The sequence below is a fragment of the Dicentrarchus labrax genome, unplaced genomic scaffold (genome assembly GCF_905237075.1).
Source record: "Dicentrarchus labrax unplaced genomic scaffold, dlabrax2021, whole genome shotgun sequence".
In the NCBI taxonomy this organism is placed as follows: Eukaryota; Metazoa; Chordata; class Actinopteri; family Moronidae; genus Dicentrarchus; species Dicentrarchus labrax.
This window is the reverse complement of record NW_026136721.1, coordinates 665,215-693,179: the sequence shown is the minus strand read 5'-3', so window position 1 is coordinate 693,179 and position 27,965 is coordinate 665,215. Positions and strand designations below refer to the sequence as shown.

At 40.2% G+C, this 27,965-nt stretch overlaps 3 protein-coding genes and 1 long non-coding RNA gene across 52 annotated transcripts in view; all 4 read right to left on the bottom strand.

Annotated features, from left to right (window-relative positions):
- dnah5l (dynein, axonemal, heavy chain 5 like) overlaps nt 1–11,070 on the bottom strand; it is a 60,981-nt gene extending 49,911 nt beyond the window's left edge. For 2 of the 3 annotated variants that reach the window (XM_051385707.1, XM_051385709.1), the window contains exons 1-16: nt 10,971–11,070; nt 7,881–8,118; nt 7,355–7,458; nt 6,306–6,494; nt 6,138–6,212; nt 5,859–5,948; nt 4,759–4,830; nt 4,323–4,424; nt 3,037–3,223; nt 2,498–2,663; nt 2,222–2,315; nt 1,998–2,096; nt 1,166–1,347; nt 952–1,071; nt 765–870; nt 239–334 (exon numbers count right to left, since the gene is read on the bottom strand). In XM_051385707.1, coding sequence (XP_051241667.1) covers nt 239–334; nt 765–870; nt 952–1,071; nt 1,166–1,347; nt 1,998–2,096; nt 2,222–2,315; nt 2,498–2,663; nt 3,037–3,223; nt 4,323–4,424; nt 4,759–4,830; nt 5,859–5,948; nt 6,138–6,212; nt 6,306–6,494; nt 7,355–7,458; nt 7,881–8,118 — 1,920 coding nt within the window. In that variant the 5' untranslated portion in view covers nt 10,971–11,070. The remainder of the gene's footprint in view (nt 1–238; nt 335–764; nt 871–951; nt 1,072–1,165; nt 1,348–1,997; nt 2,097–2,221; nt 2,316–2,497; nt 2,664–3,036; nt 3,224–4,322; nt 4,425–4,758; nt 4,831–5,858; nt 5,949–6,137; nt 6,213–6,305; nt 6,495–7,354; nt 7,459–7,880; nt 8,119–10,970) is intronic. The other variant, XM_051385708.1, reaches the window with a different exon arrangement.
- A 184-nt stretch (nt 11,071–11,254) lies between these two features.
- On the bottom strand, nt 11,255–17,266 carry LOC127355234 (uncharacterized). Its single transcript, XM_051385919.1, has 3 exons — nt 17,122–17,266; nt 13,716–13,995; nt 11,255–13,225 (listed from the first exon to the last, which is right to left on the bottom strand). The coding sequence occupies exons 2-3, from the start codon at nt 13,984–13,986 to the stop codon at nt 12,894–12,896; spliced, it is 603 nt and encodes a 200-aa protein (XP_051241879.1). The 5' UTR covers nt 13,987–13,995; nt 17,122–17,266; the 3' UTR covers nt 11,255–12,893.
- Nucleotides 17,267–19,654: 2,388 nt separating this feature from the next.
- LOC127355192 (NACHT, LRR and PYD domains-containing protein 12) overlaps nt 19,655–27,965 on the bottom strand; it is a 75,749-nt gene continuing 67,438 nt past the window's right edge. For all 47 annotated transcript variants that reach the window (XM_051385755.1, XM_051385764.1, XM_051385769.1 and 44 more), the window contains 8 exons: nt 26,208–26,254; nt 25,759–25,901; nt 25,422–25,477; nt 24,072–24,289; nt 23,549–23,814; nt 21,940–22,056; nt 21,637–21,778; nt 19,655–21,055 (listed from right to left, as the gene is read on the bottom strand). In XM_051385755.1, coding sequence (XP_051241715.1) covers nt 20,700–21,055; nt 21,637–21,778; nt 21,940–22,056; nt 23,549–23,814; nt 24,072–24,289; nt 25,422–25,477; nt 25,759–25,901; nt 26,208–26,254 — 1,345 coding nt within the window. In that variant the 3' untranslated portion in view covers nt 19,655–20,699. The remainder of the gene's footprint in view (nt 21,056–21,636; nt 21,779–21,939; nt 22,057–23,548; nt 23,815–24,071; nt 24,290–25,421; nt 25,478–25,758; nt 25,902–26,207; nt 26,255–27,965) is intronic.
- LOC127355263 (uncharacterized) lies at nt 26,897–27,806 on the bottom strand. The gene is made up of 2 exons (XR_007881722.1): nt 27,213–27,806; nt 26,897–27,168 (listed from the first exon to the last, which is right to left on the bottom strand). It is a non-coding gene; the product is annotated as an uncharacterized LOC127355263 (long non-coding RNA).

Here is a 27,965-nt window from a genome sequence, read left to right as displayed (position 1 = left end):
TGAATTTAGGATTTATTTCAACCAAACCAGAGTTGGTGATTGTTGGAAAGACTAACAAAGATGTTTTTCATTTTGAGGTTGTTTTTTTTTCTGTCCTGGTTGAATGTGTGTTAAACAATTATCTGAGAGGTAAAAATGGTTTTGCTAATGGAGTCTGGTGGGCCATGCTATTTACTAATTCTGTTTCTTGCCAATTATTCTGTGTCTATTTACTGTATATAGCATTTTATAATGTTACCTCCAGCTTGCGGTGGTCCAGGATGTCATAGGACTTGGACTTTGTTGTGGAGACGATGGTCTGGTAGCGAACGTAAATCTTCTCAATACCCTCCACCTGGAAGACAGTTTCAATCAGTCATCATTGTTCACTCACATGTTGTGTGCTCGACAAACTGCATCAACAAACCATCAGGTTACTTTAAAATACATATTAGCTGGTTACAGAAAAATCTGCGAGGAGACGTAATTTATCAGCAGGAACCTAAAAGGAAATTCATGTCAATAAAGAAAAATCTTCTGAATTTCATAAAAAACATATTTGTGCATAACTGGAGATCACAAATCAAAATCATAATCCAGAAATAAATCACTCTCACCTGCTCTTAAAAGAATTAACAAAAGTAAAATATTTCATAGTTTGAAAATAAAAATGACGAATTAAAAGATGGGGAAAAAAAGAGAATAGAACAGGAGAATATACACTGATGATATTAGTATCTTTCTTAACAATATTTAAATATTCATGAACTTAAAAACCAGATCACCTTCATGTGTTGCAGAGCAGCCAGGCTCTCCAGTGAAGACGCCATGTCAGCAATATTCTCCAGACGCCTGCAGAAAGCATCAAACTTCCCGAAGATGTAGTTCTCACTGAGGGGAAAAGAAACAGAGAAATAAAAGAAGCAAGAAGCAGAAGGTAACAGTTTTCAGTTACACTGGAAGCTCCTTTACCTGAAGTCAAACTGTCTGTTTTCTGGATTTTCTTTCAGTTTGTCTTTGACGGCCTGGAAGCTCCTCTGATACTCCACATTCAGATTGCAACAGTCGGAGATACGCTGCAGCAGCTCCGGCCTGAGACACACACCATTCTTATCTCAAATGATCTTGTTTGGACTGATTTAGATTTATGTTTTATGATCAGGTCAAGTAGTCTAGTCTTCTGTACCTGCTGTGGTCCCAGATGCGGGCCACGCCCTGCAACAGGTAGCACCTGCAGGTGGTGATCATCTGGTTAGTGACCTTGAGCAGCAGAGAGGTCATTCTCTCTGACGTGTTGTAGTACTGAGAGACAGTGTGGATCATCCGGATACTGGTCATCAGGCCAGGGATGTGCTCCAGCATACTGGTCTACAAGAGCGAGAGAGCGAGAGAGAGAGAGAGAGAGAGAGAGAGAGAGAGAGAGAGGAAGGAAGATGTTGTTGAAAATGGAAAAACATCAAAATATTATATATATACAAGAAATATATATATATATAGAGAGAGAAAAAGCTACATTTGTTATGTGTTTGTCTTACGTGTGCGAGCAAGAATTCTTAAATATTTCAAAATATGATTCCATAATGAAAACATATATCTTAAATCTCATATCCTATTTGTATTGTGATACGTTGTAAATCCACCTTCACTGTTGAGAAATAAATGTAGTATAAATTTGACTCTGTGGATGAAACTTGTACAATTTGTTGTTGTTGTACAATTCCTAAAATGCGTGTTTTGGATATATTATTGCACATATTGACACAGATTTGTTTCTATCATTCAAATTGATCAACTCTGCTTCTAAAACCTAACATATGAGATACTTGAGCTAATTCACGTCATTTTATTTATCTGCAACATTTCTTGTATTAAGGGTTAGAGTTTACTCTTATTGAATCTGAAAATAAAACATGGGTAAAAAGAGAAAATCACCAACAGATCACAGACAGGTTGAAGGTTGCTGGTTTGAACCCAAGGACCGAATATAAAGAAATAATAATAATAAAGTTTATTTTTACCGGAGTGCATTTCCCCAGCGGTCCAAAGAACTTGTCCAGAGTGTAGAGATACTTCACATTGTCCTTTGCCTCATTAGCCACGACAGTGATGTCCCCATCCTTACACAAGCAGTCAATCAATCAATCAATCAATCAATCAATCAATCAATCAATCATCTAATAGCAACGTAAATCTAACTGCTTAATTGATGTATAAGTTAATTTAAATTAGTGTCGTTTCAGACCAGCTCTCTCCAGGTTCGTAGAGTTCGCGACTTGGTGACCTGCAGAACTCCCAGAGTCCTTTTCACCTGAGGACGCTTCACCTCCTCCATCAGACTAACAAACACACACACATTTTAATCAGCATTACTAATGTTATATACTATTGAATGAATGTAAAAATTAAAATGACAAAATATTAGGACTAAACTAAATGATGTCAGACAATTAGAGACAAGATATAAAAGAAAACGTCTTAAAATACAAATGATGGACAGATAACAGGAAACATAACGGACCTGTTGAAGGTGACCATGCGTCTCTTCCAGTGCTCCAGCTCTGCTGATGGTCCCACGTCATCGGCCTCCTTCCTCATCTGCTCGCTCTCCGTCAGCACCTGTTTGATCTGATTGATCCACACTGAGACCACAGCCTCCAGACGCTCCACCAGCTCGCTGTTATTGGCTGAGAGCAAAGACACAACCTGTACTTCCAAAACTTTTACTTTGACAACTGTGGTTGAGGTTTTTGGTACATGGTTATATTGTGGGATCACATCGCCGTCTGACCTGACTGATACGAAAATGTGACATTACTGAAACACTTTCTACAGGTATAACTCTGAGCTTAACGAGGAATTAGATCCATCTTGTTTCCCTTAAGCCTCTCTATAGTTCTATATTGAGTGTACTTATCTCCTCATTCTGGCATTGTTTTAGTCATTTAAAAGAATGATTTATCTTATATTGCCTCAGGTTTTAGAGTTAGAGCATCCATAGCAGAAGCTGTCACACTGACTGGGGCTCCGTAGGGTTGAGGAGGTGGCTGACCCTTCTACCTGCGGCTGTGTAGTCAGCAGGGCAGCTCAGCTGGCTGATGGCATCAGGAAGGTCGACCTGCTGCAGCTGGAACTTTCTCTCCATGTTGACTCTGACCGAGCTCAGATTACTGATGAACTGGTCCACTGAAGACAGAAAGGACTGGACATCTGGACAGGACGCACCCTCCTGCACAGAGCCCCAGGTCTGGACACAGAAGAAAGAGTGATAGCAAAAAAAGTTTTAACTGATTTGAGTTTCTTGAAGGCATTAGGACACCAACTACAATGATCACATAATTAGCCTTTGAATCCAAACAGACACTATCTGGCCTACTTTAGGTCCTATTCAGGACAGTTTTCTTGATTGCAACTTGAGGAGTTACAGGAATAGATGTGAGGAAACATGTTTTTAGAGAGATGAGACGTTCTGTCTTTTGAACCATGGATATAAAACAGTTCAACCACGTTTTAGATTTGACGTGTGTCTGCACAGTCGCCGCATTGGGGAGATCAAATTTTTTTGAGAAACTGAACCTGATACTGGAATTAATTCAGTCACTGGGGGCAAAGCTAATCAGAATTAAGATAATTACAGTCCATTTTGTAGTGCAGTCTGAATCTCTCAGTATTGATAACTAGCAGATCTTGACCTCTGCAATATGGCCACCATGCAGTCGTATGGCGCTAACATACAGCAGCGGCCAATGAGGTATCTGTGTTTCTATATCGATGATCTGAACCATCAGAGGGCTTTAACAGCTCTTTGATCGTCTGCAGTTTGTATTTGCGCTACAGACTGTAAAAATGTCCATAGTCTCTGCGAGAGGTTTGTGAAGAGCCGTTGTGAAGCTCTGTGTGATCAGCTTTGGCTGTCACCATCTTTGCAGGCCTGACTGACTCCCAAAAATGGTCAAAGAGGTGGAGCTGAGGCAGGCTGAATATAAAAATATAGTGATCGTACATATTGAAAGAGCATTTTTACCTAAAAAAAATAAATAAATTATATGATTTATACTAGAAAATAAATTTTAAGTATGCCTGAATGATTGATGTCAAGAGAAAGATACAGCTATTGTTTGGGAATTTATATTGAATTTATTAAGGGTTGCCATAGCGATGGTACTTACCGTGTGTCTCTGAGGCTGAGGCACACCTTTCATGATTATGTTCTGGTGCCCAGATTGTAACTCCTATCAGCCTAACTCCTAAAAATTTTTTTTTCAAAAGTTTTTTTAGAAACATCTGGCCAACCATATCGAACCTTATGGGTTCCAGTTTTAGTAGCCCTGGTTTACAAGGTATACCTGCTGTGACCGGAGGGCCGGTAACATGATGTCAGCCAGCAGAGTCTCCAGACTGTTCAGGATGCTGCCGTCACTGCAGTCCAACATGCCAAAGTTCACCTCCTGTAAACACAGGTAGATTAAAGCTGTCTTGTCTTGTCTCTTTTTCTGTAGCCGCCCCCTTCCTCTGGAACTCTCTCCCCAAACACATCCGTGACTGCACCGACCTTCCAACATTTGACAAAAACTCACCTTTTTAAAATTGCTTTTAATGTTTGGCTTAGATTGATGTGTTTTTAGTGTTTTACTATTTGATGTTGTTTTGCTGTTTTTATGTTTTTATGTAAAGTGTCTTTGAGTATCTAGAAAAGCGCTTATAAATAAAATGTATTATTTATTATTATTATTATTATAAGCACGTAGAGTCAACAGGGTCTCCTTTCGTCTAAATCTGTACCTGCTGTATGTTAGCGGTGGATATTGCCTTGTCAGTGGTTCTCAGGAAGAATAGACACTTCCCCAGTAAAGGCTGAAAAACACACAAAAGAGACTGTGTTAAGTTTAATTTTAATCAGGTGCACTTGGATCATGTACTGTGATAAAGACACTGTGCTGCACTGAAGATATGAACCTAAGGAAAAGCATGGGCCCGAAAACTGATTGACGGCTCAAACGGGCCAGAAAGCTGGACTCTTTCTGTGAACAGCAGCATTGCTGGATGTTTTTCTGTGGTCACTTTCACACAAAGGGTTATAATTTACAATTTCTGTCTTATTAAAGGTTCAGCATTTGTCAACCAAGTTTTCAAACTGTTCCCAGCTGCCCTCAGATCCAATATTTTGCCCAGACCAGAAATCTGTAGCACTTTAAGTCATATTTTGTTGAGTTATGTTCTTACATTATCCCAAATGTTTCTATCAATGTTCAAACCCCGAGAAATCTGTCATTTTATTCAGGTAAATCAATATTGTTATTGCTTGGATGTGAGAGAGCCCCTAGTGGCAGAAATTACATGTTGTACCTTTACAAGAAGCTTTTATTGTTGTTTCTCATAGAGACAGCAACCAGGCACAAGAGACACAGAATGTGATAGTGTACCAGTCAGACTGGTCTGCAGAAGGTTTCTGGACTTTTATATCACCTTGCTAACTGGCAAACAAAGCACTAAAACAAGATTTTCTTCCATAGCAACACAACACAGACTCGACAAGTGCAGTTATTATCTCTGAGGCCGGACAATGGTGAACATTAACCAGCATTGTTCTGAGCTCACACAGCAGCAAATTGATTTCTCTGCACCCGACCCAGTGTCCTCCAGAAAATATTTTCTTCATAAAATATGATCCAGTTTCCCCCAAATCACTCAAAATTGTGTTTGTGTACAGTAATCAGTGAGCTCCAGTAGCTAGCCATGCTGTTATTAGTATTTTTGGTTGAAATTGTCCATACATTGTTAAATAAAGGTACAATATGACTGAGAGTGTCATCTTGAAAGCTAGAAAGACTTTATTTATTTTATCTCGACTTTAAATTGAGACTCAAGTAGTTCGCGCCTACCTCAGAGCTCCCCGTAGTGAGGAAGAGCTTCCTCTGAGCCACAGCTGAGGTCGCTATGTCCACAAAGGAGGAATGACTGGATGCCAGATTCTGGGGAGAATGACATATAGAAGAGAGAGAAAGCAGATATAAAGTACAGAAAGACAGGAAAGAAAATGCGAGCAAAGTGCAGATATTGAGGAGAGAAAGAAGTGAAGACGAGAGGGAAAGAAATCAGACAAAAAGACAATGAGAACATAGAGTCATATCAAAATGTATAGTTTATGTGAGAACAGGTACCTGTTTCACATTCTGATAGAAGAAAATCAGCTTCTTGGATCCGTTTGCAGCAAAGAAATCATCGATCAGACTGAACTGGAGGAATCAGACAAAGATTGAGCCCTGACTGAAGGAGAACAGAGGTTATTTCTGGCAGTTTGTAGTTTGAGAGCCAGACTGTGACGTTACCTTGTCATCAGAAATCAGGGCGTCCTCCACCTCCGGTTCCCCCAGGGTTCCGGCGTCCACCAACCTGCTGATCAAGTATTTGTGTCGGGCGTCCAGCGTTGCTCGTCTCTCCTCCTTCATGGCTCTTGCCTGCTTCGCTATTTCTCTTCTCGCCTCATTGGACAACAGCACCGTCCTTTTACCAGACACCTAGACAGAAATCAGTCGTACACACAGTAGTGTCCAGCTTCTGTCTGTGGACATGTTTGTATAAGCAAAATACAGCATAATGAGTTGTTGTTGTCAACTGCTAATGATGGCTAATGGCTAACTTGGCTAGAGTTTCGTTTTGGAACTTGTTGTACTGGAATGTGGTCAACTTGGGTGTGATGTGATTCCATTGACAGTATATATAATGGACAGAGCTTCTGGATCTGTACAGCCAGCAGGGGGAAGCTCCATTGACTGCAATAAAAACCGATACCATTCAGTCTTATGGAGAAATGAGCCGACTTCTCAGTCAATTGATGAGCTCAGTAAACAGTTTCCTGATGAGTTTCTGGTCTCAGTCTCTAGTTTCAGTCTTCTTCCATACAGCATGATGTTCATTTAGTAACTGATGGTCCCATTTAGAGTAAAACAGACCATAAATTGTTTCCTGCTACGGACAAGACGAAAACTCGCAGCTCAACTTGCAGTACATCACCTCTGACAAACTGTCATGGCGATGACCATAACGTCTGACTCGAGGCTTCAAAACGACCTAATGGGTGAGATCATGATAGGTTCACAGTTGGGTGTGATTCCCAGTTCTGACTTTGGACTTCCAAGGTAAATGGAGCGCCCCATTAGGACGCCAATTACAACCGACTTTAAGCTGAGTCGACCACATGTAAACCCTGTTGGTGAAACCAGCTCCTGACTGACTGTCAGCTGTGAGAGTTTGGGATGGCCAGCTGTCACCATATTTTTCAAACCTTCAAGACAAAAGTCAGGCCAATTTATTTACAGTAAACCTGAATCCTAGCATCACAGCGCCTCCTGTGGCCGGCGGCTGTTAGTTTACTCACAGCGGTACCGATGGTCGGGCACGGAGCAGCTGCCGGAGAGGACATGTTGTTAATGGCTCTCAGGTTCTGGCCTCCTATTCGCCGGTGTCCTCTGCCAGTCGCATCTGAGGATTCGGGGTAAATAGCGGAAGTAAGTGTACAAGCAAAAAATAAATAAAACCAACAATACCTGAAAAAAGGCTGTTTTTCATTATATCATTTCATTTTGTATTATTTTTCCATTGCTAGGACGCCATAAAATAAGATGCTGTCGGCGTATTAAATCCATTCATACTTGTAGGAAGTGACAGATTATTACTGTGATGAGGAGTGGTAATAGTCGTATTTATTTTGTAAAAGTGGTACTAGCAGCCATATTAGGGATCATATTCAGATTAGGATCATTAGTAGTTGTTAAAGTTACCTAGCATGCTAATAATAAAATAACACTATGAATACTTTCATACTATTATTAGTAGAAGTAATATTATCAGTAATAGCACACTTTAACTCTAGCTCCAGTGTATGATCAGTGTATTATCTGTACCTCTGCGGAGCTGAAGCAGAGGAGGTCTGGGTTTGATTGAGACTCCGTCTCCTCCTCTTTCCTCCTCCCCGTCCTCTCCCTCACCCCCAGGGCCGCCCTGCCCTCCCGCCTGGAGCTGTGTGTCCGGGGAAGGAGCGCAGCCGTTCAGCCCAGGTTCAGAGCTGCCTGCTGGGAGGCCAACAGGCGTCTGCTCAGTCTGTGGAAGCTCAGCTGCAGACGGAGAGTCTAGATCTGCCATCTGAGAGTCGAGACATATTCATCTTAAACATTTCCAGCATCCACTGAAGTAAATGGTGACAGAAGCAGGGGTGAAGCAAGGTGGGTGGGGCTCCAGTCCAGTTTCTCAAAAGCCCTGAATCTTTTAGGCTTTTAAAAAAACGTCTCTCTGACTGGACCAGATTATCAATGAATCCAAAAAAGTTCTATTACTGGGAATAACGTCATCTATAGGTCCGCACTAGCATTATCATGTCGTCCTGTGTGTGTGTTGTGTTTCATTTAGTTGTGAGCAAGCTTGCTAACTAGCTTACTAACTTTTGGACTATGGACACAACAAAAGACTCTATATTTTATATCATATGATGTACAGATTTTTCTGCACAAATAAAATCCAGACTTTAGTAAAAAATGAAAATGAACTGAAACAATATTGTGTACAGGAAATGTGTTTAGTTTTTGTCACTTTGGTCAAATTGGTCAATACAAGCACGAGGAGCCGTTGTTGCGTGTGTTTATTGAGAATGGGAGTGAATGTGTTAAATACTCCCATATTATAATAACTAACACTGAACCAATAAAGACTAAACATTTGAAAGAATAAAAACTAAACTGGAAACTAAACTGAATTGAAACATGAATTAAAAATTAAAGCTGCAAGCGGCCGCGTCAAGTGCCATCGTAACACGATAATGTCAGGTAAATCAGCTCAAAATCGCTACACAGCGCTTACTTCCTGTTGCCAGTAGGGGCACTATCTCTATGTCTGAATATTGTCATGTAGATGTGTTCAGGGCGGGACTCTTATCAAACACATGAAGTTTTGTTGAGATCAGATAATGTACACTAAAGTTGTGAGGACGTGTTCAGGCTAGGACTGTAACAGAATATATGAAGTTTATTGGAGATTGGACATTGCACACTGAAGTTATGAGTACTGTTTTATGGCGAATCGGCTGAATTGGACAAGTCGTCACTGGCACACGGTTTGACGTACAGTCACAAATAGCTCAACTTTTCATGGTTTGCATGACCACAGAATTAAAAATGGCCAACTTTGACAGCACGCCACAGACACACCCTTCAACATACAGTCTCAAATAGCACAACGTTTGATAACCAATGTGTTTAGATTGCAGTGATCGAATTTGAAGTCAATCTGATAAAATCTGTAGGAGGAGTTAGTTAAAACAGAAGCGCTTAAATGCCGGAAATGGCATCACAGTTTGACATTCGATTCAACCTGACCAACTTTGAGGGAAAGCCACGGACACGCCCTTTAATGTAAATGCACAAATAGCACAACTTTTAATCAGCACCATTTTTTGACTGTACTGACTAATTTTGAAGCAGATCTGATAAATTCTCTAGGAGGAGTTCGTTCAAATACAACGCAAAAAATTCACAGAAAATGCGCAGAGAATTTACTATGGCCAACTTTGAGGGCACGCCACAGACACGCCCTTCAACGTACATGCACAAATAGCACAACTTTTAATCAGAACCATTTTTTGACTGTACTCACAAATTTTGAAGCAGAACCGATAAATTCCCTAGGAGGAATTTGTTTGAATACAATGCGAAAAGTTTGCCGAAAGTGAAAATGAAAATGAAAATGGCCGACTTCCTTCCCTATGGGTCCAAGAGGCTTTTTTGTACGTCCCGGCATGTTACACGTGCCTACCGAGTTTCGTACATATTGGTGAAACGTGGCACCGGGGCTGCTTTTTTTCTATCCTGTAGGGGGCGCTACAAACACAACAAACACGATTTTTGGTATGTGAGCTACAGGCACTACTCTACACGTACCCTGTGAATTTCATATTCATAACTATTACGGTCACTGCACAGTGATTTATCATGCCAAAAGAGCACCAACTAGTGGCATATTTTTTTTGTCTTTTTTAAGTGAGCCTCAGGGAGCCATGGGGAATCACTGTACAAAGTTTCATTTTAATCACACGTGCCGTTGCAGAGATATAAGCTTCTTCATTTTAAAGAGCGCCACCTAGTGGCGATGACCTGAAATTGTGCACGATGCCTAAGGAAGACATGGGGAACTATGGACTCAAGTTTGGTGACAATCGGAGATACCAATGTGGAGAAATGGTCCACTTCCTTTTTTGACGAAAAATCCTTTTTTATTATGAGGGTCCTCAGATGCTAGGTGAAAAATTTTGTGCGAATCGGACAAAGTGCATGGGAGGAACACGGAAAAGTACTTTATGGACATTTCGCGCTCTAGAAAAAAACAATTATAGGCGGAAGTGGGCGGGGCTTACATGGGGAGATTCAGCTCTATTCACCGAACGCGTGGATACAAGATTTTTGAATGTGCGACAAACTATGCAGAAGTTATTAGCCTAAACGAAAGCGACGCATAGAATATCCCCATTTTCACCAGGCCTGACAACTTTGCCAAATAAAATTGAATTTTCGTATATGTTCAGGGGGGCAAAAATGCAGTCAATAGGGGCTAAAAATAATAGGTAAGAAGAAATCGAGCAAAAACAATAGGGACCTCCAGCGGTCGCTGGCTCGGTCCCTAATTAAATACAATGTAAGAAAAAATAATAAAAACAAACGATTAAAATTGTAAAATAATTCTGTTCTGAAAAAAAGACCTCGTATTTGTTATATGAATACATCTATTTCACGTAAAAAATTCCATGTAAAAAGTGCTTTTACACACTTTAAAGCAAACATCCTGTCTACGAATAAGTTGCAATATTAAAAAAATTAATTAAGCTAGAGTAAGAAATAAATGCTGATGTAAATCCTCATGTTGAAGGGCCTTTGAGCCACGGAGTGAAAAGCTGTTGTAGAGCGCAGCTTAAAGCCTGTGGAAGAAGGAAAGAGGTGAAGGTGACTGACCTGTGCGGTGTCAGAGTCTGAGGACGAGTCACTGCTGCTCCCAAAAGCACTGAGATACACTCAGAGGGTCAGAGGTAGAGCGAGGCACAGAGACAATGAGAGAGAGAGGAATCAGGAAGTAAACTGGCTCTGCAAAGGAAAAGCTTGACTGTTGCCGTGGTAACTGGAGTTGTGTGTGTATGTGTGTGTGTGTGTGTGTGTGTGTGTGTGTGTGTGTGTGTTGGTGACTCGGCAACTAAACGCACAACAAAGCTGTGGAAAAGAGACCAGGAGAGAGGAGAGAGTGTGTTGAGTTCTTCGGTTTATTGGACTGTTACACAACATGACATTTATTTAGACCAAAGCAACAATAAGTTCATTTACACCGGCGTTTCACTGCAGCCAGCTTCCCCCGGTGAGGATTCCCTCACTGTCCTTACAGCAAGAGTTCGGTTCTGGTCGTTTTATGTTTGTGACACCAAAATACTAATCCAATTCTTCTTTCTTATCTGTCAGGGGCCTTCCTAACTGACATCACAACATTCTGCAGTAACACTGTGATCACATGGTACAGAGCATGAACAGAACCTACAGTAGTGATAGCACACGGCAGGACGAAGCACGAACAATTGCTACTTAAACAAAGAAGAGACGAGACCCAGTTTCTCTATAATTCATTATTTTCTTTCATTCAAACCAAGCTTAAATCCTACATGAACATCACAAGCCCTGTTATATATATTATGAGGAGTACAGTTTAGACCTGCTGTATGTGAAAAGTGTCCTGAGATCATGAATCGGTGCGATACAAATCATTGAAAGTTGAATGTTTCTGAGATTACTCTGCAGTTTTTTGCACAAGCTGATCTCTCAGTCTCTGTTCAATAGTTTGTTTCAACCGGACAAACTGCAGTCATCCAGTATCTGCTTAACCTACAGGACCCATAGCAACACACATGCACCTGTGTTTACAGGCTGAGCAGGTAGTACATTACTCAAGTTTACTTTCTTCAAAGCTCCCCATGTACCATATTATTACAGGTTGTCATTTCAATTAAAGAAATGTCAAATAAATTCTATACATTGTTTCGCTTAATCCCCCCCATTGTGGAATGCAAGGAAACTTGATACACTCATTTTTATTTATTATTTTAGATACTAGATAAATATAATAGGATATCCATTAGATATTGATATATTGGTCAGATATTGACATTTAGGATGTATATCTAGAAGAGCTTCAGTGCTGGCTAGGGCTGCACGATTCATCAAAATATTATCGAGGTCACAACATGGCCAAGTGCAAAATGCAAAGCTCAGAGCTGCATTTTTTTGCTAAAATTAAAATGTGACAAACAGCTTTATAATGAAGAACTGTAGTTGTAGAGACGTCTTGGTCGACAAATCTTCTGCAGATTTAAGAAAACATATTTTTTTGGTACAGACCCAAACAGAACAAATTTCTATTTATTAATTTATTTCCACACTAACCGCAAATATGATGTTTTTACCACACGGTGCAGCCCTCGTACTGGCATTATAGAAAACTTAAAAACCTGACAATGGCAAAAGGTGTTATAGTGTAAGTGCTGTGTCGGCAGATGGTGCACAGTAATTGTAGTACTTGCACATGTGGAGACACAGGATTTGACCTGAGAGCGTTTCGCTTAAACTGAGGCTCCAGAATGTTGCACAAATCTAAAATCAGACGCTGGCTCTGTTCATTGAGTTTTGTGTTTTTAAGGTTATATTTTTGCATATTTCAATGTTTCCTAATATATTTAAGTGTAAAAAGAAGAACGTGAGAGAAACAAGAGGAAGGTTTTTTTTTGTCTCTGTTTAATTTTTTATGCTCTTTAAAAATCCAATGGGAAAAATGCAGGCAGACTATTACAGAAACACTTTTACAGATTCACTCTCAGCCTCCAGTTTCTTGCTTTTGTTTCAGTTGAAGTTCAGCTTTCTGGAAAGGCATGGATCCACCTCACGGAGAGCAGCGATCAGGATTGAGCTGGCTTCATGTCCCTTGTTTCGCACCGTGTCGATCAAGTATCGAGCTTTTTCTGCTTTGACTTTTGTTGTAGCTGACTGCATTTCCTCATCATTTATAATGCGACGTTCAAGGAGTCTATCCAGAAGCTGGTTCAGAACAGGGTCAGACGCACCGCTTATAAACTGTGTCCGAACTGAGAGCAGCCTCTCCTGTGCTGGGACCCAGTCCTGTGCTGGGACTCTGTCCTCTGTTGGGACTCTGTCCTCTGTTGGGACACCAGGACCTGGAAGATGAAAAAGTACTTGTGTTCAATAACTTTAACACTTTAAAGCAACATTATGTAACTTTTCTACCATAATATAACAGCTTTACACTGAGTTGTAACAGGGTGAATGGTTCCTCTGTACTTTTACACTCTGTAACTTTTTCTTTTCATAAACCGTACTAAGTATTTTTTGTTTTATATTAATGCTAACCAAAGTGCAATTGTTTCACAATGTTCATCATGCAAGCTTAATTTTGAAAGTGTAACTGTACATTGAATATTTTATTATTATTAATCTTCTAATTTGTGTGAAATAAACATTTGTGTAATGCAACTGTTTGCAAAGCATTTTAGTGAAGCAGGACCCGGTAATCCAGAAACATCAAGAGTTTATGGCTCAAATACAGACAAAGATCTGCTGAAAAAAACACAGCGAACTGATACGATGTGATAGAAATGCATTTCTTACACTGATGTGAGATCATGTTTTTCTCACCCTATGACTGACCTTCTGCTCCTGAGCTGATCTTTGCCAGTTTGGCCACCAGATCGTTCCTGCTCATCTTTTTAAAGATGTTCCTGGTCACCTCCACAGTCCCGGCAAAATCATATTTCTCCACCATCAGATCCACTGTGTCCCGCCTCTTCGCCCCCGACAGCTTGCTCACCTGGATGGGCGGGATGTCCCCCACCTCTGCTTTCTTCAGGTGCCATTTGAAGTCCTCAAATTCCTCTTCTCTTAAATCGCCCAGGATGGTGATGAGGTCCGCCTCCGTCATCTTGGTTTACTGTTAAAATAAAAGAATACTATCAGTCTGAAGCACAGTTGTTGTGTTTCAGTGTGTGTGCTCTGTTTACTGCTGTTACTGCAGTATTACTTAATATTTGTCCAAAAGCCGGTTTGGTTCCAGTTTCAGAAAGGCCATATCTTCAATAAAGGAGATTAAAAGTTTATTCTTGACCTGGGAGAGAATAGTTGACAAAGAAAGAAAATCCAAAACAAGTTCCAGTAAGGCTGCTTTCACTACAAACCACTCCCCCCTATGAACCACAGCCATTATCATCATTTGATAGTGGCAAAGGCAGTAAAAGCAGCTGCAGAGTCCAAAGCCCACCCAGTTGTACAGCGCGTTACAGTGGCTGAGGAAGACAACTGACCACAGCAGATCAAAGATAAACTGAAAAGGTTATTCAATGTATGTGTTACAACAACAAATCAATACTGTGGTCTAATCATGAAAGAATGCAAACAGCCAATAGTTAGAAAAAATAAATATAAATATAGGCATTTAAGCAACTATGAAGCAGAAATAATGAGGATAAACTATGAACTTTTAGCCTAACCGCTAAAATTACATTTATAAATAAATGTTTATATTTAATATTGAAATGTAGTTTTTATACATTTTATAATGTGAATAACTGAGTAACTTTTGCAAACTTCACATCATCCAAGATATTTTGGATTCATTTTTGTACAGTGGGAGGAAGTAGAGATATATATGTCAATGAGCCATCAATCAACCAGCCAATCGGAGGCAGGGTAGGGCGGGTCTTTTCAAACAGTAGCATGTACTGTACGCCCACTATAAAATGAAAAGATTACTTTTTTGGTCTAATTTCTGGTATATTGAGATAAATGTCCTGGTGGTTGCAGCTGAATCGAGTATTGTTGAGATTGTGTGAACAGGAAACATTTCATTCAGTGGATTGTAGCTGCAGGATCAGGAATTCAGCAGTCTTCAGTTGAAATGTGTTTAAAGGACCAGTGAGTAGGATTTAGTGGCATCTAGTGGTGAAGCTGCAGATTGCAACTAACTGAATAATGCTTGTGTCTGTATTTGACGGCCTAGTAATGAAAAGCCAGCGTTATGTCCTTTCTGGGCAATTGTAGAAACATGGCAGACTCCGCGGTGGCCGATAAGAACGTCTCATTTTAAGGTGACAAAAACATGATTATTATTTCAGGTATAATATTCCATTTCTGACCATAGATCCTCCTTAATGTTTCACACTGGAGCTTTAAAACTCTGAAGACTTTTCTGTTTGCTGCTGCCTATAATTAAATCATATTACACTAAACTGTATGTTGCTTTTAAGTTTTTGTCTTCATGCCTTTTATGTGTTATGTAAAGCAATTTGAATTGTCTTGCTGTTGAAATGTGCCATACAATTAACTTGCCTTGCCTTATCTAGTTCTACCTTTGAAGTCCTTTTTTTCCTGCAGAGCCAACTGAACACACATCAAAGGGTGTCATGAAACCATCTTTACTTCCTGAATGGAGTAAGTTAAAGATTAATCCCTTCCTCTCAAACTGTGAGATTTATTTTTTTACTTCAAACTTCAGTCAGATTGAGCGCATGCTGAATTAGAATAAATATAGTTTTTTAAGACACTGTTTTGTCTCCCAGATATAATTTAAAAATAAACTTATTTTCACCAGCAAATATTCTGAAAGAAACAGAATGTCACGTTTTTCTCAAATGTTGAAATTTAAGTATCTGCAAAATTTGCACTGACAGTGTTTTTCATTTGTTGTAGCAACTAAAGCGTGCTGAAACTTTTCCTCGCAGCTTCATAACACCGTTTGACACAGTGAATAAACAGAACCATGAAAAAGGACCAAATGCAGACAACCAGGCCTGACAGGAAGAGTTCAGTGATTTAAATGGAGATATAATGATACAAAGGGTTAAAGAAAAAGACAGCATTAGTGCAGGATGAGTTATCAACTACTTTTCATTGTTTCTCAGGAAACTCTAAAATACCACTAAGAATACATGAAACTACCCTACAAGAGGACTTCCTCTCACTGTTGGACAGATACTGGAAGACAGGAGACAGAGATGAAAAAGAAACTGAAACACTGATGATTTTGAATTCAGTAATTGTGTTAATGTATTCTAGTTACTTTTCCACCACTGCTACCAAACCTTCCCAGCCTCTATGCAGTCTGACTGATCTGACGGTACAAAGTCAGTTCCAGAGAAATCAGTTTAGACAGTGTTGTGTAACTACCCTTCAGATATAAAGCAGTAGCTTGAACTGATTACTATCAGTAATTACTTCCACAGCTATGCAAGAGCAGTGCAGGGCTCCCACTTTTTTTTTCTTGACAATACATGGCAGGACTGTGTCACAGTGGTGGTTAGTTTTAGCTTGTTTCCTGTTCTCACCACAGCGGACTGCAGTTTTCCTCAAACCCTAACATTAATTTATCCAAAGCCCATAAAGAGAGTATAAATGTTTTTTGCACGTAAAATGAACAATTATCAACCCTGACAACAAGTGTAAATTTGGTTTAATAACAGGCTGTGTGTAGACGTGACCGTCTACAGCATTTCCAAAAAATAGATTTGATGCCAAATGTTAGCTGCAAGTGTGAACAGCTCAGACATGGGAACAGAAAGTAAAAAGGAGCAAGTTTTTGTTCTGCGTCTGCTAAACCGGCTTTGAAGTGTCAGAGTATGCAGCTCTTCCTACCAGCAGCCGAGTTTTAAACAAAATTACACACCCACGTTTATGTAATCAGAGAGAAGAGCTAAAATAGAATTTAAATTGAACCCTGATAGTCAAATTTCTTTTTTATCCACTTCTTTAGCCACAAAGAACGCTAATGCTTATATGGGTCTATAGACGCCAATACTGTTTAACTTCAGCATCAGCAGTGACACTGTGATCTCAGAACAAAAGAATCATGATAAACAAGTCTGTTCAAGTGTCTTACGCAAGACTGAGAGAACACACACACACACACACACACACACACACACACACACACACACACATACACACACACACAGAGTTTAATGTGTTTTATTCAGCCAATCACGCTGTATTCTCAGGTGAATCAGAGGCTTAATAATAATAATAATAATAATAATAATAATAATAATGTTGTATTAACACTCACCTGGTCTCAGACTTCCCTTTTACTCTTCCTGCTCTGGCGACTCTCTGACCTCTGACTGATTGAACACTTTCAGTTCTGATGTGTCTTTCCTGTTTTTAGTACAGTGCCCGCAGTGTTGTTCCTCCCCTCATCATTTACAGGAAATCACATGATCATCTCCCTCTGCTCGAATAGCTCAAACTGAAACAGTTAAACCTAACCCAGCAAACAAGGTTAAGACCGCTGTTCATCAAACTCATCCTAGTCAGCTGGGTTAACCTACCTTTGGTTAACCCCCCCCCAACGCCTGGTTGTAGATCAGCTGAACAAATGTTTGGTATCATTCAACTTTTTAATGTGAGCCTTGTCAGAGGCCTGTTGCTGCTGCAGTTGTTTGTAACACCAGAAGAACTATGTCACGTTCCTGATCAACTTTTTAAAAACATAAAATTTATCGTGAATTAATTTAAATCTGCATCAGACTGTTGTCTCCTGATCAGGTTGTTTCTGTCAGATATAGTAATGTAACTATATAAAAGAGACAACTTTCTGTTTCATGTCGAAACTTCAGAATTTGATGCCACGCCCAGATACAGCATTCGATATTGGGAGTTTAGCTGCTATACATGAAGTTGTTAATACATCTAATTGTTTCAGCTGTAATTAGACTGTTTTAGTATCTGAAATCCTAAATACATTAAATAATTAAGACACATTAACATTTTCTAATGGCAAGATAATGTTAGTGACAGCCCCCTGGTCTTAGTTTTCCTTCCAGTCAAACATTAATGTAATAAAACTGAAACTTTCTCACATCAGTCTCCTTTCTTTCTCTCACCAAAAAGCCTGAAAATGTGAAGTTTAGTATCTTCCTTGTTTTCTGCTGATCTTTCTCAACAACTGCAGCTAGGAAGAGGAGCAGCACATGCTTTATTCTTTTTGTTTAGAACTACTTAAAATTTAATTTTATAAATTATAAGACTGGGAAACGAGAGGAGACATAAAATATGTTTTTTATTTTAGAAACAGAAATTTCCAAGAGACTAACTGAAGTCTAAAAGATTCTCTAAACTCAGTTTAGTGTCAACTGTTGCTCCACACTTCAAATCTAGTTTTATCAGTTTAAATCAAGTTTAACTAAATTACGTCAGTCAGAAACAAAGAATTCCCATCACTACATTAATGCACACAGATACTGCATCCATTCAGATAAACAGTGGAAATGGTGACATCTTCTGGCAGAAAGCAGCTCCAGCAGCAGCTACAGAACTTCAACGCTGGTGAAAACTAGGAGTCACATTTTTTTTTACATCAAGCTTCATATACAAAATTAAATATAAAGATGATTTTTCACCATAATGCAGAACAATCTGTTTGTAGTCAGATGACAGATTTTAATGTCTAATATGTGGAAACTAACTGCACTACTCCATCGTTCCACAAGGTGGTGCTGAAACATAAAGCAAAGCAGAATTATGCAGTTAAATGTGTTTATCTACAGTTATATTGTCATGAACAGAATTAATCTGAAGAGGCAGTTTGGATTCAGAATATCTGATGAATGAAAGAATAACATGAGTGACAGGATGTTTCAGGTGGAGGAGGTTGAGTGTGGAGCAGTCTCAGTGTGTCTGCAGAGACTGTAGACGGACAGAGCAGCAGCAGAGTGCTCCAGATACACTGATGATACTCTATCACATGATCCAGAGGAACACACAGGGACCTGATCTCAGAGCAGTTCAGACTGCAGCACTGAGAGTCGTCTCCACTGGTTGTGATTCCTCTGTCAGTCACTGCTGGATGAAGCTCTCCTCTCCACTCTACCTCCCAGTAACATGGCCCAGTCAGAGCTGATGCTGCTGCTTCAACCTCTCTGGATCATCAGGACACAGCTGATCCTCCAACACAACCTCCTTCCTCACTGCTACTACAGGCTCTGGCTCCTGTAGTAGTTCTAGTTCAGTAAAAGGGTACTATGAGCTCTTTAAGATATGAAGGAGCCTGACCATGGAGAGCTTTGTAAATTTTACAGGGAGCCAATGCAGAGAAGCTAGTACAGGAGAGATGTGATCTCTTTTTCTAGTTCCTGTCAGTACTCGTGCTGCAGCGTTCTGAATTAATTGGAGCGTTTTAATGGACTTATTGGGGCAACCTGATAATAAAGAGTTGCAGTAATCCAGCCTTGAAGTAACAAATGCATGGATTAGTTTTTCTTTCTTGTGTATTTGAGGAGACATCAGTACCTGTTGAGGGACACTACGATGGTTTCACTCTCAAATGGGTCCTCACAAAGATAGTAACACAAGCCCACACACAATGAAAAAGAGCAGCAGTGCTGTTTGTTCAAGATGTAAAATATTTTATTCTCTGTAAATGATTCTAAATCTTTGTCCAATCAGAACACATCACCTCTAGCGCTGGGACAGGAAACAGTTAAACTTTATATAAAACTGAATTAATTAAAGTTGAGGATTTTATTGTTAGTGACAGCTGAAGAGTGAACAGGGAAAAGGAAAGCGCGTAGAGAGAGAGAGAGAGAGAGGATGACACCCAGTCAAACCCAAAGTTTTTATTTTCTTCCTTTGACAGTTATTTGTATTTTCACATAGTCCAATACTGTACAGATTTAGTTTTATTTCATAATTTTAAAGACTAAAGTGAGTAAAAACTGTTTCTTTGTACAACTTCTTCCATTGAGGTGATTAATGATAACATAATGTATAATGTATCTTCTTTAAATATACATTTTATAACATTCGTATATATTCGTATTTATAATGTTTGCAAACATAGCCAGCACCAGTTAGGCTAATGTTATTAACATTAATTCATTAACAACTTCAGCTTTCCACATGACCCCAGTCCATTTACCTTCCCTGACATTACTGTCCTCACCAGTCAGCCGTAGCGAGGAGGGATAAAATCAATGTAATCTTTAAATAACATTAGCTTCAATCATCATCAATCCACCCAGCTTGTTATTTAGGTCCACTGAGAAATAATTACTGTAAATTAAAGAATAACACAAAACCAATCAAAATGAATTATTTCAATACTTTAAAGTGAATTGAAACATTCAGCGTCAATAACAGGAAACCTCCAGTCAGTGTGGTTTGTTCTCCAGACTCCCCTGCAGGTTTATGTCCATGTTCACCCTCTTTGTTCACCCAAAGAAGAACATGTTAAAGGAAAACTGTGAAAATATGGTCCAGAACCCAATGGTCCTGTAGCTAAAAAACATCATTCTGTGTTGAGCATATTTGATCCTCTAATTATTTTTCTAAAGTAACCATTACATCAGATTGTTCCAATATTTCTTTAAGTATCATGTTTAATCTGATTTCTATTTCTGCCTGATGCTGCGGCTGCAGCTTCTTTGTCCACCCGTAAGGTCTGCCTCCATCTAGTGGCTGAAACTAAGAACAACAGTCTGACCTTCTGACCTGTTTTCTCCTCCCTTTTGGACTTTTTCAATTGAGTGAATAACTCACAAAACAAAACACAACAACATGTTAATGTAAAGATTACAATCAGTAATGTGAGACTAAACCAGCGAGCTGTTAATGAGATTCATCATCACACAATTTCTTGCTTTTGTTTCAGTTGAAGTTCAGCTCTCTGGAAAGGCATGGATCCACCTCACAGAGAGCAGCAATCAGGACTGAGCTGGCTTCATGTCCCTTGTTTCGCACCGTGTCAATCAAGTATCGAGCTTTTTCTGCTTTGACTTTTGTTGTAGCTGACTGCATTTCCTCATCATTTATAATGCGACGCTCAAGGAGTTTATCCAGAAGCTGGTTCAGAACAGGGTCAGACGCACCGCTTATAAACTGTGTCCGAACTGAGAGCAGCCTGTCCTGTGCTGGGACTCTGTCCTCTGCTGGGACCCTGTCCTCTGTTGGGACCCTGTCCTCTGTTGGAACCCTGTCCACTGTTGGGACATTCCTCTGTGGACCTGGAAGATAACATGGAAAATACCTTTGTTGTCTCAATACATCCATTCTAATCTTGAATTTGACGTTGGAGTTGTATGAGCAGAGCAAACAGTCACACTGAGTCAATCAGCTGCTCCAGTTTTGGGAATATGGATGAAGGGAAGGTCACATATGTAAGCCATGATCTCAGAGTGGTGAGACCCTCAACTCTACATATTCCATATGTACTGGGACTTACTCGCACAGGTGCAACTGACGTGGATACTATAAAAGCATGAATGGCTGAAGAGGTGGTCTCTCCCCTCAGAGAACCTGGCTTACTAATGAAACCTTCCATTCTTTATATGGCAGTTGAATTTAAGATAAGATAATGGCTATAATACCAGCCTATTGAAAAGCCAATGCAATCCAAAGAGGGATCGTAGACCAGCTCTCCCACTCACTAGGTAAGTGGACAACGCTGATGTCAAACACGCTAAAACATGCTCCAGCCTGAATGTGCAAAACAACTACACATACTGTATCTATTCTATTCTATTGTATTCTATCAATAAACTCTGACAGCAGGTGGGGGGCTTCTACAGGAGGGTGCAGCCTTTACCTTTCAGAGCCACAATGCGTTTCCAGACTTCTCTGCTCTCTTGATCCTGGACCATCAAAGTCACTCTCTCTGGGTTCGTAGTCAGGAAAACTTCAAATGTTGGATGGAAATTTGGTCCGTACTTTGACCGAAAGTTTTTTTGCTGAAAACCAGAAGCAAGGTGTAATTTTTATACCAGTGGTAAAAATGTTTATCTGGTACTTTCCTCAATGTAAATCTATTTTCAACATGCAGCCATTGTATGAACTGTTTGAATTGTCATGATAATTCTGTGTATAACCATTGTAGAGTGACTCCACTCACCTCAGGCTGTATTGTAAAGCCCTCAGGTTCACAGTGGACACTGTAACTTTTACCAACGCTGAGATCACAGTCTGAAGAGATCTTGATGTTTTGAGCACCTTTTTGTTGAGTGGAAACCTAAAATAACAGGACATTTTATTATAGAGTTTCTGATCAGAAAGTTCATCTTATTTACAGAGCACATTTAAAAACAACGAATGTTGACCAAAGTGCTTTACAGAGAATTACAATCAAATAACAACACAGACATACTAGAGGGTCTCAGTATAGCGTATTATCAACAAAGAACAAGAATAAAAACAAACAAAAAACAGAGTATGAACAGAATAAAACATTTATATTAATTGTTCATTTTTGTTTTTTCAGTTTCAAAATCAAATACGAAAAACAAAATAACAATAACAATAAATGTTTTTCTGTTTTTCTGTTAGTAAACAAGAATGAAAAATGGAAGAAAAAACAAACAAGCAAAAAAATTATCTTTTACTGTTTTAAAGGCCCAGTGTTAACCATTTAGGAGGATCTATTGTCAGAAATATATTATTTATAGTTTGTATGATTTCATTAGTGTATAATCACTTAAGAATCATTTTTTGTCCCCTTAGGATGAGACGTTTTTATCTACAGAGGGAGCGGGCCCTCTTTTAGAGTCTGTTTCTACAGAAGCTAAGAACGGACAAACCAAATGTTTTTTGCACATTTTGCGATTATCAGTTTCTCTTTCACGCTTGAAAGGGGAGAGTGAAGCAACAGAGTCACGATCTGCAACTACACCACTAAGTCCTACAAACTGGACCTTTAAAACCAGAACAGAAATATCAAGATTTTGCTTTGTTCTCCGGCGGGCTGGACCCAAACCCAACTCTGGACCTGGACTGGACTGGTACCTGCTTTCTGGCAACTCTTGAGAATCTGCCTGCCACTCTGCCGGTACTAAAACCAAGTAGACCTGGCTGTGTTAATGGTTTTTCCTACTCTGTGGCAGCCCTCCCTGCGGATACCCGACCTGTCTGCAAAAAACCCCCAAACACAACCAGAACTAATACAACTTCCAAACTCAAACTGTCGACTCATAGTCCTTCAGAATGAACGCCCCATGTTGTTGTGTAACAACCTACTGTAGTTGATGTGCTGTCATATAATAGTGTTTCATTTGAACTGGGTTGGAAAAAGTACAGACACCCTGCTAGGTCCAGGTCCAGCCCGCTGGACAACAAGCTAAAGAAGTGCCCAGTGTGTGTGGAGGGGCAGCACAACTGCCCTGTGGACATCCGGAGAGGAGCAACTCAAACAAAACAACACATTTTATTTATTCCACATATAAACACGCATTTTCTTTGTTTGTTCTTCTGTTTTTTCCTTCTTGTTTTAAAATAGAAAAACACATTTTTTACGACGTGGTTTTGAAACAATAAAAAAATTACACGGGCAGGCAGACACACATACTGAGAGAACCCAGAATAAAACTAAACACAAAAAGATTTACAGGTCAGATTGATTTTGGTTCTTACCACAGTGTGAGACTGACCTGAATCATCTTTGTGGAAACAACTGTGACTTAGAACACAATTTTAGGCAGATGGTAAACACACAAGACAGGTAGCTTTACCTCATCCAGAGGGATGTTGTCTGGCAGCAGAAATACATCGAGTATTGGGTACCCTATGTCTGGAGGTCGGAGGTACAGCAGAATTTGGCCAGTTATTGGCACCAAGATTTCCATAAACCTTCTAACGAGATCCCAGACCAGGCCAAAGGCAGAGAGGTGAGGAACCTTCACAACCACGTGAGTGTTTGTAATCTGCAGCGGCTCCAGGATGCTCATTCCATCATCAGTGATGTGGACGACAGACAACAGACCATCAAAGAGCAACGCTGTGAAAGCAAAGAGCAGTTAATCTTTTTAAGCTCATTGATGCACCTGGGGAATGAAGGCTGAAAACAGTTAATGCTGGTTCTGATAGAAAGGGGTCAGAACACACAGTGCAGAGCAGTCTGTTGGTCTGGGACTGCAGAACATTATGAGCACCAGGTTGCACATGGTAATTTTATGGCTGATCGGTGTATATACATATATATGAATACAAATCTTTGCACTTTTACTATTTCAGTTTTGAAGACTGAATGTTTACCATCCTTTTTTTCACAGTGTGGGAGGTGGAGCTGACAGAGAGCAGCATCCTCTGAACACTTGATATCGAACAACATTCCTGCAGGTGTCTTTCCAGCTGACTGGAGGAGGCTCTCATCCCACTGGATAGTCCTGTACAGCAGCTCCACCTCCTGAACCACATCAAACACCAGCCCAGTCAAAGTACACTGGAACACACCTGGACCAGGACACTTGAACCTGTAGGGCACAGAAGGGTTGATTACTTCAACCTTTCAGCCTGTTGGTCACATGATCTGTTGAGTTAAGACGTGCAGACGCTCTGTGTTTTTATTCATCTTCTACATTGAGTTTTACATGTTTTTAATCTTCCTTTCTTGCATCTTTAAAACTCTGAACTCTTAAATCCATCCAATCCCCAGACAGACATCTTTTATTGTTCAGTTATTTCCAGCTGTTTTTCCTTGAGAACCAAAGTGGGCGTTTCATATTCTACAGGTGGTTGTGCAGCGCCCTCTGTTACTGATGCATCCTTGATTACAATGGTTCCACTTAAAACTGGCTGAAACGCAGGCTGGTTCCTTAGACAGCAATCAGAAATCGTACACTGAAATATGTTTGTGAAAAGACTTGAGGAGAGAAACAGTCAACACAGTAAAAGAATTTTGACTCATATTTGATCAGCACTGCCTAGTTTGACAGTTTGATCTGAGTTTTCATGAGCCTGCTGAGGACTCAAGGACTCACACAGGAAACAGAACAAAGGAACAGACTTTGGGATGCAGAATTAAATGCACATTAATACATACATACAATACAGAATAAACTACATTTAAATGCTGAGAAATGTTTTCTGTCATTTCTGGACGTAACTTGGCAACTTTTCTTGCTTGGCTTTCCCAACTTTTCAGACCCTCTAAGTGACTTTATTTCTAAAGAAAATGTATTCAGACTTATTCACCAGACCACACCATTAGAGAAGAGTCAGTAAACATATGCAGATATATAATATAATTAATATCCATGCATGAGTAATCACAAAGCTCTTCTTCTCCTTCTCTTTTCTTGCACCATGTGCAGGCAGTCAGTAGGTTGGGCAGAGACTCTCTCTTCTCTCCGGAGCTCTGGATTAGGATGTTCTTATAGCTTATAAATATATTAATCATTTGTTTGTTCGTGTAAATCTCTCTCTCTCTCTCTCTCTCTCTCTCTCTCTCTCTCTCTCTCTCTCTCTCTCCCATGCTACAACCGACAATATTCTAATGCTTTATGTAAAGGAAGCTGTTGGACCAGCTAGCTCAACTGAAGAGGTTGAACATTTAGTGTAGGAGTTGACGAGGTCGAAGTATTCTGCATTTTATGATCTGGTTACCTGTATGAAGTCTTTCCAGACTCAGTCAGCAGTTCCGGTCTGAAACTTAACTTGTCCTAAAATTGAAAAAGGCACAAACTTAGTTAATGAAACTGGACTGGAGAGTTAATTAGAACACATTGAGATGGGAGCAGAAACTGGCTACAGGTGACAGGATCCTCACTGCTTCACTTTCTACTCTACGTAAAGCCTGCAGGACTACGTTGGACAGCAGCTGGTAGTTTAATATTAGTAGAATTTAGAAGGTCAGAAATATTCAACCCTGGAGGGGGTAAAACTAAGGAACCAGAGTCTGATCACTGACAGATGAATAAAAATGTTAAAGTTAAAAACTGACATTTGTATTCAGAGCCTCTCCACACACAAGCTGCTGCTGCTTCAGTGTCTCTGGATCATCAGGACACAGCTGATCCTCTTCATCCACACTCTCCTCTCTGCTGTCCTCAGACACATCCAGGACTGTGCTTGATGTGGACGGATCTGGTGGGTGATTAGAACCATCGCATGGGGACAAGAAGACACACAGCAGAACACACAGTTCAAGACCAGGTCCAGTGGCCATAAATATCAAGTTAAAGTCCATACAATACAATGTATACAAAAAACACAAGGACTGAGATTGAAGACATTCTTTCAGTGACATCCTCTTCCCCAACATGCAGAACAAAAGATCTGCAGTGGTTATTGGGATTAACCAGCAGCATGAAGCCCACAGCAGCCAATCTCCCAGTTATGCTTTAATACCAGTTTAAGTTTCTTTAATACATCCAGTGGGTGTTTACTCACATCCTTCATGTTTATGAGGTGTAGCCCTGTATTCTCTGTCGTCCACCCTGTAGGAATAAACACAAATACAACAGTTATCTCTCATGAAGAGAGTGAGGCTGTAATTACACACAGTGGAGCTTGGAGCTAAATGCTAAAATCAGCATGTAAACATGCTCACAATTACATGGAATGGCGCGGGCGACAACGGCAGCCTGTCATGGCAGCTCCTATCATTGTTGTAGTGTTAGTGTGTTTTCAGTGTTTTTTAGCCTGTGTTTTTTTTTCTATTTTTCACTTTTTTCTTACTTTCTTACTACTTTGTTCACATCGGCTAAATACTTTTTTGGCGTTTTTGAGCAACAAGTTTTTTGTTTACGCTGGTCTCCATGGCGACGGCGAGTTGCATTGTTTACACCCGCGACCAGATGATCGCCCTGAGGTACCCGAGCATCCTGACTGGAGAGAGACCCTCCATACCGGAGGAGCTGAGGAGACGGTGAGGCTGCAGAGCGGGGGTTAAACGGAGGATGAAGAAGAGGAGGTTTAAACCCTACAAACGTGGCTACACGAGCAGATACCGGACTCGAACGTCACCATTCCCGGCTTCCAGGCGGTTGGAGCCGACAGGGACACCACCGCGACCGGCATGAAGAAAGGAGGGGGACTGTCCGTGCTCATAAACAACAGGTGGTGTAACGCCGGGCACGTCTGTGTGAAAGAGCGTCTGCAGCCCGGACATCGAGCTCATCGCCGTCGGACTTCGTCCATGTTATCTGCCACGGGAACTTTCCAGTGTTATCACCATCACTGTCTATGTTCCTCACAGTGGTCTTCATCATCATCATCATCATCACTGTCTATATTCCTCACAGTGGTCTTCATCATCACCATCACTGTCTATATTCCTCACAGTGGTCTTCATCATCATCATCATCACTGTCTATATTCCTCACAGTGGTCTTCATCATCATCATCATCACTGTCTATATTCTTCACAGTGGTCTTCATCATCATCATCATCACTGTCTATATTCCTCACAGTGGTCTTCATCATCATCATCATCACTGACTATATTCTTCACAGTGGTCTTCATCATCACCATCACTGTTTATATTTATTCTCCTGTACAGCACTTTGGTCAACTTTGGTTGTTTTTAAAGTGCTTAACAAATAAAGTTGGGTTGGATTGGATTGGACAATGACAATGCTGACATACTGATGTTTACAGGTATATTGTAATTGTTCACCATCTTACTTTACTGGCAAGTGTTACACATCGACTCGTACCACTGTTAATTCACCGTCTATTATGTGCGTCGATGTCTGGGGAGTTTTTTCTCAGCTGTTACCATGGTAACTACCAGTGTCTGTGCTCACTGGCTGTATCTCAGTCTATGTATCTATCTTAAGTCAGCCAATCAGAAGACAGTGGGCTTTAGGATAGACGGGACTTAATGAGATGCCTTGTTTCAGACAGATGATCAATCAAGAAAGATGTTTCTGAAGAGTGGATTACACAGAGTGTTGTGTGTTGTTAAGTTGGTTAAGTTTAGTTTCATGTTTAGTCCTTCCTGTTTTATTTTGTACTCACCTTTTCCCTCACTATTCAAACCCTGACTTCCTCCCTTTTTGTGGGATTTCCCGCCTTTGTAGTTGTCTGCCCCGCCCCTGATTGTTTTCACCTGTTTTCACTTACACCTAGTGTAAATAGTCCTTGCCTCCCTTTGTCTTTGTCAGTTCGTCTTGTTCAGTCAGTAAATGTGTATCGTCAAGTG